This window comes from Microtus ochrogaster, chromosome 15 (assembly GCF_000317375.1).
Source record: "Microtus ochrogaster isolate Prairie Vole_2 chromosome 15, MicOch1.0, whole genome shotgun sequence".
NCBI lineage: Eukaryota > Metazoa > Chordata > Mammalia > Rodentia > Cricetidae > Microtus > Microtus ochrogaster.
Genome location: NC_022017.1, coordinates 6,542,701 through 6,553,443, shown reverse-complemented (window position 1 = coordinate 6,553,443; position 10,743 = coordinate 6,542,701). Strand labels below are relative to the sequence as shown.

General features: G+C 42.1%; 1 protein-coding gene across 1 annotated transcript; it reads left to right on the top strand.

Annotated features, from left to right (window-relative positions):
• The first annotated feature begins 7,806 nt into the window (after positions 1–7,806).
• LOC101981916 (testis-specific H1 histone-like) lies at positions 7,807–8,829 on the top strand. Its single transcript, XM_005354037.1, has one exon. It carries the CDS (start codon positions 7,807–7,809, stop codon positions 8,827–8,829), a length of 1,023 nt encoding a protein of 340 aa, XP_005354094.1.
• Positions 8,830–10,743: the final 1,914 nt, after the last annotated feature.

Below are 10,743 nucleotides of genomic sequence, written 5' to 3'. Positions count from 1 at the left end.
CTGCTCCTGAGAGGAGAGCTGTCGAGTCTCTGAGCTCACTTCCTCTTCCTCTCAGCGTTCTGCTCCTCCCACCTACGTTCTAACCTATCAGGTCAAGCAGCTTCTTTATTTAATTAACCAATGACCTTCCTCCATCAGCCATATACAGGCATTTATGATGCTGATGGAGGAAGATGGGTTAACATTCAAGGGAAAAAAGTTTCCAGGTTTAATCTGGTACTTAGTAAATAAAGAACAAAAGGCAAACTTATTAAGCAATTAAGACAAATTCAGCAAAAAATAGGATAAGGATAAAAGAGAAAAATAAATGCCTGAAACTTCTTGAGATTGGTTTTGGGAAAGGTTTGAAAAGGAGTTAAAAATAAGGGAAAAAAGAAAAGAAAACATTCATCTGCATAGATTTCAGAAATATACAGAGATGGTAGATTGTGTGACTATTAACCACAACCGCTAGCCCTTAGCTCAAAATGCCATAAACTCATAGCCTAGACAAAAAATTATATCGAAACTAATGACAAGTCATGTCTAGCATGACCAACCACAGACTCACAGCAGGGACATCTGTCTGATGAAAATCTGTTCTCATGTATCTGATATAATGATTCTAAGAATAGTCTGTACGGCATGAAAAAACAATACATGCTGTTAAGCAATCTTTTCTGTGTAAAGGATGAGTCTCGTGCCTAGTAAGGATGCATTCAGATGCAATTCCTTTGAGTCTTGTGTTTGTTTGTCATTTTTCAACTCTTTACTCACCTGTTCCTAAGACCCTGTCCCCTTGGTCCCAGTACTCCAGCTGAGCAGGTCCATCACAGGTGGCACCTAACATGGAGCTTTAAATCTGTGTTTTCTTCAGATGTCTCTCAGGATAGGTAAGCTATCTCTCTTGTTTTTTTGAAAATTTCAGGTAAGGATAGGACCTTGCCAGAGCTCACTGGTAAACGATTACCAGTTTAATACAGTGAGTATGTAACAAAAAAAAAAAATCATGGGACATTCTCATTCCAAAAGTAAAGACGTGTTTCTTTCTCTATTGAGTCATATGCTTGAAGGCAGAGGAAGCAAAGTTTCTAAAAAAAAAAATCATTAAATGACTTATATGATTTTATTTTGAAAGTGAGTACTTAGTTTCCTGAAGAGGGGACTCTTTCTCTGCAAAACTAAAAAAGAGTAGGAAAGACAATAAAAAGGTATTATAAAAAACATGGCCCCAGAGAATTTCCTACACCTGCATTTTGATTTGGGTTCAGGTAAGAGATCTTTTAATTGATAAATCAGAAATGGAGGTTTTTGGGGGTTTGTTGTTGTTGTTGTTGCTGTTGGGTTTTTTTGTTTTTTGCTAAGAAAGCTCCCCCAGAGGAAGACAGAGTCTAATAAGACTCCTAAATGCAAAAAGAAAAAGGAAAAAAAGAAAAGAAAAAAGGCTTGTAAAGTCCCTATGATACAGGTAGTAAGACTAACTTGCTTCAAGCAAATCCTGAAGACGACAGATATAAAAATGAGGAAGATGATTGGGATTTAGAAGAGGAGGCAGATAGATATTATGAGGGTGATGAGAAAAGAGATCATTTTCATGATCAAAATCCTCCAAAAATCCATTTACTAGCCTCTATTCCCACTACTACTACTACTACTACTACTACTACTACTACTACTACTACTACTACTACTACTACTAATAATAATAATAATAATAATAATAAAAGAAACAAGGAGGGCATTGCCTCCAGCTGTAACCTTTATGGGAACAGTACAAAAGGCAAGGAGAACTGGAGATATGTTTTTTTTTTCCCAGTTACAACATTTGATAATGAAAAACCACAATGGGAACCCCTGCCCTTAAAAACTGCTATAGAAATTATAAATGGCAATTAAATCTATGTGGCCCACCTCTCCCTATACTCAATAGATTTTAAATACGATAAAAAAATGTGATTAACACCATATGATTGGCATCAAACAGCAAAATCAGTCTTGTCTCTAGGACAGTATGTCATTGAAAAAAATAAAATATAAAGATAGAACACAAAATATAATTCAAAATCTCTCCTAAAGAGAGGGGCAAAACCAACTATAGGCATGCTTATAGGTAAAGGAAAATGTACTACTTTACAAGCTCAAACTAAAATACCAAAACAGTTTTTAAAAAATTTTCAAAATTAGCTGTTAAAAGCTTGGAGGAAGTTACCAGTAGGGGTAACTTATGTCTATTTGTCATTCACTGACTCCTTACTCATCTATCCCTGAATCCCCTTTCCATCAGTCCCAATAATGTGACTAAATTGGTCCATCATAAAAATATGGGTTATTTTAAGATATAAGAGCTAGTTAGGAATAAGCCTAAGCTATAGGTCAAGCTTTCGTAACTAATTAACTAATTAAAAGTCCCCATGTCATTACTTGGTTGCTGGCTGGAGGAACAGAGAAAGACTTGTTACAATCATGTTTTGTATAATTTGTGGCTCCCAGATTTTATATAGATACATAAAAGCATATGTGTATATGCATGAAAGTGAAGGCAAACTATCGAGAGGAACTAAGGGAACTTATAGACTGGAAAGGAAGGGAGATGAGGAGGTGGGGGAGGGGATGTATTCACTGTATAATGTCTACTTGGATGGAAGTATCCTTATGTAACACAGTATTATGTACAATTAATATACTACATGAAAAAATAATATTGGGTTATTTATTCATAATTCCTGTCACTACCGTTAATCTCATACAGGTTAAATTAAAACAAAGCTTAAATAAAGTTCACCCCATGAACTATTATTGTTCATTCATTTTCCACTGAAAATCTTACATGTCATCAGAGTTGCACACAGACTCCCCACAATGAACCCTTGAAAACAGAACCCTGAGATGTGAATAAGCCCTGCCCTGAGCTCTTTACTGCTCAAGCCCTTTCTACCTTGCTTCTTGGTTACTGCCCAACCTCTTTAGTCAACAAATGGCCTCCCAGAGAGCCACTCTTTGGCTAGACTTGTGAGGCCAGGCAAGTCTTTGTTGTGCAAAAGTTGTGTCCGCTTAAACCCTCCTGGTGGCTCTGTGGCATCCCTGGAGATCCACCCCACCCAATCACCTTTCACTTAAAAACAATAAACAGGGTTTCCAAAGAGTCCACTGGAATTCCTTCCAGGGGTTAAAGAGAGGGTTGTTTTAAATGGCATGGACTATTACAGGTAGAACCAGGGCTAGATAGAACATTCAATTAAATTTATTCACAAATACCAGCTTAGTGACCTTTCTAGCCTTTTCATAGTCTTTGCTGGTCTAGGCCTTACTAATTTACATAAAATTAGGTTTTGTTTCTAAAGACATCGGCATTGGCTTTGTAAAAAGTAATAGTCACTGGTCAGCAGCAACAGTCCTCCATATGGTGGTTTCCTGAGAAGGTATGACATTTGTTTCAACTACTGCTTCCAGTATCCTCTGCACAAAGCCATCTGTTTTGTGGATGACCTTATTGTGTACACATAATTACCAGGAGATTAATCACTATGAGACTAATCACTGAATGGAAAATTTCTGACTCTCAGATGGGTTATACTTACTGTTGATATGGGAGAGTCTTCTGTTTTGTGTTGATTTCATTGGTTAAATAAAGAAACTCTCTTGGCCCTTTAATAGGACAGAAAATTAGGTAGGCAGAGTAAACAGAACAGGATGCTGGGAAGAAGGCAGTGAGGGCAGTTGCCATAGCTCTCCTCTCTGAGATGGAAGCAGGCTAGAATCCTTCCGGGTAAGCCACAACCTTGTGGTGCTACACACATTAATAGAAATGGGTTAAGCAAGATGTGAGAATTAGCCAGTAAGAGGCTAGAGCTAATGGGCCAAGCGTTTAAAAGAATACAGTTTCCATGTAATTATTTCGGGTAAAGCTAGCCGGGTGGCAGGAAGCGGCCCACCGCTCCCGCTACTACACACTGTAACAGGAACCTTTGCCTTCTTCAGTTGTAGAATAAATGCTTTCCATTTCCCCCAATTTAGTACAACATTGATGATAGGTGTGTTGTCCATGGCTTTTGAGATATGCTTCATCCAACCCTAGATTCTTCAGGATTTTTATCATGAAGGCATGATGAACTTTGGCAAGTGCCTTTTCGGCATCTTTAAGACAATCAGGTGATTTCTAATTTATATTATGTTTATTGATTTGAGTATGTTGAACAACCTCAGATCCTGGGATGAAACCAACTTGAACTTAGTGTAGAACCTTTTCTTTTCCCCACCCAGAGTCTCAGTATGTAACCTGGATTTTGTCTAATAGATCAAACTGGCTTTGAACTCACAGAGTTCCACCTGCCTCTCCCTCTAGGATGCTGGGATTAAAGGCGTGCATCTCTATGTCCAGCTCAGTGTAGGATCTTTTAAATGTGTTCTTGAATTTGAATTTCAGGTCTTTTCTGGAGAATTTTTGCATATATACATATACATCAGGTAAGTTAGTCTGTAGTTTTTTTGTTTTATGTCTTTATTCAGTACTGATATCAGTGCTTGTCTTGGTTTTTTTGTGTGTGTTTTTTCCCCTGCTGTGATAAAATGCTCAGACAAAGGCAACATCAGAGAGAAAGGATTTATTCTGGCTTGTGGTTTAGGGATATAGTCTATCATAAGGAAGACCAGGGGACAGGGGTTTACAGTGCAGGTCACAAGCAGGAGAAAAGAGCAGTAAATCTTTTTATATGTATATTTCTGCTCATGATTAAGGTATTGTGATTGCGTAGTTCATTTTAAAAATAATGTACAATTAAGAAATATAGATTAATAGATAATCATCTATAATAGTCAAGCTTGTAGTCATGTTAATTAGATTTTCTAGATGTATAGAGATATATTTCAGTTAGATAGGTATTCTTCAAAATTTCAGAGACCTTCAGAATATGGCAACTAAAACGTTTGAAAACTTAAGACTTTTCATGACACTGAGACAAATCTGCTCCTGGCAGCACCAATTACTTCAAGAGGAAGATGTGTATTTAAAAGGCTCCTTATGGAGTTGGTTGATCATTTGGCAAGAAACTGCTCTTGCCTAGACTGCTTGATAAACTGGACTTGAGGACCCGCAGAGAAATGACTGCTAAACTTGCCTAAAGGTGAGATGATCCTTTGGGGTTCCTGATTCATGAAAGAGTCTGCTAGACATTCTGCAGGACTCAGAAAAGTGTGATGGACAAACTGTCAGTATAGGCAGAACTTTGAAATTTCCTGCGTCATGGAAAAAATCTGCTGGATACGATGGGCCTGTAGGCTGAAGATGTATGCCTCAGTGGTACAGAAGAACTTTGGGTGACTGCCCAGGTAGCGAGATGTCTCTGTCAATTCTAGAATTTTGGAAGTTGCTTGCAGTGCATTTTCTACTTACTTAGGTAATATTATATGCTTCTGGAGTCTTTGATGGAGTTGAAGAATTTGTAGTTATAGTTTTCCTTGGTTATGATAAAAGATGAAGTAGAAGTAGATATAAATATTGTAACTGAAATTCTTGCTTGATAACTGTTTTGTTATATGTAATTTTACTATGTCAAAGTTAAAGCCTTCCTTTTTGTTTAAACAGAAAAGGGGAAATGGTGTGGGAGATCCTTTTGTCTATGTGTTGCTTTTATTGGTTAATGAATAAAGAAACTGGCTTAGCCTATAGCATGTGAAGAGAAAGTCTGATTTAGAGAGAAGCCATGGAGCCACTGGAGATAGACAGTGGGAACTTTATCTGGTAAGACACAGCCACGGGGCAATATACAGATTAATAGAAATGGGTTAAATTATATATATATTAAGAGTTGCCTATAAGAAGCTAGAGCTAATGGCCAAGCAGTGATTTAATTACTAGAGTTTCTGTGTGATTATTTTGGGTCTAAGCTAGTCGGGCAGCCGGGAACCAACAAGCAGCCCTCTCCAACAGAAACCAGGAAGAAGACAAGGGAATGGGCACAAGGGAAGGGGGATGAAAAAGAAAAATGTACGAAGTTTATATATGAGGATGCCATAATGTAAACCCTCTTTCATGATGACTTCAAAATTTAAAAAGTTAATTAGAAGTAACTGTCTTAATTAAGATTTCTATTGCTCATATGAAACACCATGATCAAAAACCAAGTTGGGGAGGAAAGTGTTTATTAGACTTACATTTCAGCATTGCTGCTCATCACCCAAGGAAAGCAGAACTAGTCAAACAGAGCAGGATCCTGGAGGCAGGAGCTGATGCAGAGTCCACAGAGGAGTGTTGCTTACTGACTTGCTCCACAGGGCTTGCTCAGTCTGCTTTTGTGTGGAATCTAGGACCACCAGCCCAGGGATGGCCCCACCCACCATGGGCTGGGCCTTCTCCTCTTGATCTCTGTAGTAGTTTGAATGTAATTGGCCCTTATAAGGTCATAGGGAATGGCATTATGGGAGATGTGGCTTTGTTGGAGTAGGTATGGCCTTGTTGAAGGAAGTGTGTCATTGTGGAGGTGGACTTTGGGGTCTCATATATGCTCAAGTATCTCAGTATCTCAGACTACTTCCTGTTGCCTGCAGGATCAAGATGTAGCTCCTTCTTCACTCTCAACTCCTTCTCTATGACCATGTTGGCCTACATACTTCCACGGCCTGCCATGATGATAATGGACCAAACCTCTTAAACCATAAGCCACCCAATTAAATGTTTTCCTTGATGAGAGATTCCATGGTTATGGTGTCTCTTCACAGCCCTAGAAACCCCAAGACAATCACTAATTGTGAAAATGCCTTACAGCTCGATCCCATCAAGGCATTTCTCCAGGTGAGGTTCCTTCCTCTGGGATGCCTCTAGCTTGTGTCAAGATGACATGAAACCAGCCAGGAAAGTAACACACCTAAGCAGAAAATCTTAGGACGTATTTCATCGTAAGTGAAGCTTTTGGCTTGGTTTTCACTTAGCGTTTTAGCTTGAGGTGTTGGACCACCACATCTTCTATGTTAGAATAGTGTTCTGGGTTTATGGACCTATGTCTCCTAAGCAAAATCCAGGTTTTTTTTCTTTCCTAAAATTTATTACATGCATTATACCCTTACATACCAAATTAAAAACAAAACCAAAAAAGCATGTAGAATTACAGAAATAATTGTGGTTGTGGTAATTAAGAAGGATCAATTGGCCTGGAGAGCTTCAGTTTTGGAGAAAGAATTTTAGCAAGAACTTGAAAGTTTGTCTAGGCAGGGAAAAAAGTAGAGTGGATAGGCAATCCAAGAAAGTATTTTCTGGGGATTCGAAACCTGGTTGGGTCTGGCCATCCTGTCTGTGGGAAGGAGGTCTCTCCCCTTCCCATGGTGAGCACCTGAACAGCAGGGAGACCACAGAAGAGCTTCTTTCTCTCCTGCCCTTGGGCTCCTTCCATTGCACAGCCAGGTTGCTTTGAGACATAAGTGCAGAGGTGGCAGTGGGGGGTGGGGGTTGGCCCTGGGCTTTTGTTTCTTGGATCCCCTTTTCCTTTTTACACACATCAGATTGGTTTCTTGGTGTGAGTTGGGGGCAGCTCTTCTTTTCTTGGGTGGGTGTTAGCACGGTCCCAGAAAGACAAGAACTCCTGCAGGAACCGACCCAGATCAAATCCCTGGAGGGGAGAGACAAGCAGCTCTGAAGAACTGGGGGTGGGGGGAGGCATGGAAGTCACAGAAGTAAAAGGAGATCAGTCTGCAGGCAAGCTGTGTCTGCCCTCCCACCAAGGCAGGAGCATGGGGGTCCGGGCCCCCCTTTGTGACGTGGGTGCCCCAGAGCTCCGCACTTTGTAAGTCTTGAGGCCAGATCAAAGTAGGTGGCCCCGCATAGGGAAGCGGGGGCTCATGGCTAAGGGGGCCAGGCCCAGAGGAAAATTCCAAGGCGCAGAAATTACAATCCAGATCGAAGAGCCTGCAGGCAGAACACTGGGGACACCGTCCAATAAGGGCACGCGCTCAGTGCTCAAGGTGTCCCAGCTACTGCTCAGGGTCATCGCTGACCAACCGCGGCTGACTCTGGCAGAGCTCAAGAAGGAGCTGGGAAATGCTGGCTATGAAGTGCACCCGAAGATCAAAGGAGACAACAGGGACTCTTCCAGGTCTGAGAGGGGTACGCTTCTGCGGGTCAGTGGCAGCGATACCACAGGCTACTTCAGGGTCTGGAAGGTTCCTAAATCGAGGAAAAAGGTGGGACGGTCCTGGCTGGTGCTGGGCCGCTGCTCTTCAAGGAAGACCCTACTCCAATCCCGATCCCGATCAACATCACCAAGACTATGCAGACCCCGCTCGCATGGCAAGGCAGCCAAGAAGGCCAGAGAATTCTGGAATCACAAGTCTAGAATTTTTAAGGCAAAGTCCAGGATAACCAGATCAATGGTTAGGAAAAGAATCAGTTCAAGGGCTAGGCCAAGGGCGAGGTCAAGGGCAAGGTCAAGGGGAAGGTCAAGAGCGAGGTCTAGAGCCAAGGCCCAGGTGTGTGCCAGGGCCCAGGAACAGGCTTGTGCCAGGGGCAAGGAACAGGCTTGTGCCAGGACCAGGACACAGGAGTGTGTCCAGGACCAGGAGCAGGAGCGCACCAACACCAGAGAAGAGGCCCATATGGTAACCAGGATGCAAACCAGGGCCAGGGCAATGGACAACATCAGAGCAGGACCTTCAACGGAAGATGGCAGGTCTCGATCTAAAAATGAGAGCCGGCCAAACTCGAAATCCAGGGACGAGAAGAGGCAGCAACCTGAGAGGGTGGTAAAACGAACCATCCAGAAACCAGCTGTGGCTAGAGTTAACAGTGTTTTCAGCCTACAAGGAAAAGCACGCCCCAAGGCTTCTGCGAAAAGCGACAGTCCTGGGTGCTCGAGGAATCCTTAATGCCGAAGCTGTTTTCTGGGCGCTGTTTCCTTTCCAGACAGGCTCCAAGGAGAGTAACTCTCTTTCATTGAAGCTATTTACAAGACCTTCCTGTGTCTGTGTTTCCTCATGCTCGCCACTGGAAGGGAAAAGGGTGGGTGTTGAGGTGAGATCTATAGCAGGGGCTTGGAAGGGGAGGGGAGCGGGAATTGAGACTCTGCTATTCCCATGGGACCTTTCATAAAGAAGGGAAATAGGAAGAGCAAATCACCAGGGCTACACAACAATGCCCGACAGGAGCACCATCAAATCCTCAATGAGTCTTTGAGAGGAGGGCCAGAGAAGAATAACCTCTGAATGCCCTACTAATTCAGACATGGGCTTTAATTTTAGGGTAAAACTTGATTACAGTGAATTTGTAGCTTTTATCCTGAATTACAGTATTTTATATACAGTATATAAAACCTTGGATGTGAATGCAAGGTTAAATGAGGTCGTGGGTGAAAGCATTCAGCATGGGGTGTGGCACAGAGTAAGCGTTCGGGACAAGTGTGTGTAAGTGGTATAAGTGTGTGTAAGTGTATGTAAGTGGTTTTCGATGGGGCGCTGGTGTCCGCAGAGCAGGACCGGATGGGACTTAGAACACTCAGGGCTCCAGTCTGAGAACGTGTGGTCTTGAATTGTTTCTTTGTAAAATATTGGGATTGTTACACAATGTGGGGGGTGGGAAGAACTAAACCTCATAGTGAGGACTGGATGTAGGGAAATTCATCAGAGGGGATTGAGAGCTGGGAAAGTGTGAATCTCAGAGGGGAAACTGCTAATATTGACAACACGCTTATATAGGTGAGGGCAAGACAGCAGCCAGAAAAGGAACACTTCGCTCGTGCACTTTTCTAGAACAGGTCTACTCTGGGCGCAGTGAGCCTAGAGTGAGCACAGTATGGTTTAGCTCTGCATGCAAGGGTGACGGGTAGCAGGAGCCATTCTCTTGCCACAGCTGTGACTCTAACTTCCTGGATAAGGAAGGCGTTAGGATACAGACCATCTGCCTCCAAGTTAAGCCAGATAAGTGAGAGAAGGGATGCTGCTGGGGTTTTTTATTCTTGAATAAAAGGTCATAGTGGACATGGGAGCTTTTCGTAGCTGTATAGCTGGCCGTGTTTTTCCCAGGAGAAACTTCATCTCCCACAAGGGAAATTTCAATCAGTATGCACTCATGTTATGTATAGGAAAGCACGCTACTGTGAACTTCCTTTCATGCACAGAATGACCATGTTAAATTCACCAAAGCCAAATCAGAAAAGCACTGGCCGTGTGTCTCCCGTGGGTGTGATCTGAAGTGTGAACCCCCACATCTGCAGTTCTGAGCACTTGAATGTGAGTGGCCAAGTGAAGCAACGGGAGTGAGAATAGGGTCGATCCGGAGGGAGGAACATTGTCTACTGGACACACAGCAAAACTAAATGCCCTTATGGCTGGAGGTTATGCCATACCCTTCTAGTCCTGGGTTTTAACGCCAAATACAGATCTTGAATTATTTCTACCTAAAACCAACTGTTAATGACTCTGGTCACTCATCTATTTTTCCTAGAAACCACCACACTTCTATTATTACTGTTTAAGCAAAATTCCATTCAGTACAACTTAATCAACCTTATATTACCTTGATCAGAACCAGTAGCAAATAGGAGATGCAAACCCTCAGCCTGTCTGGACGAAGATGATTATTCATTTATTTTCATTGATAAACTCTGGAGTAACTGTTTTAGGGAAATACAGGAACTCATGAACTCAATTCAGGCTGCCCAGCTCATTGGGCTATCTGAGTGCTCTACCAAAGGACTTCCTCCCAATAGCTAATTGTATCCCTCAATCCAGTCATTAATGTAATACTCTGGGTCCTATCCTGAGAACACTACAATGAATAAGTCA

Excerpts from the sequence above, each read along its gene's own strand:
- LOC101981916 (XM_005354037.1), top strand. The coding sequence starts at position 7,807 with ATGGCTAAGGGGGCCAGGCCCAGAGGAAAATTCCAAGGCGCAGAAATT.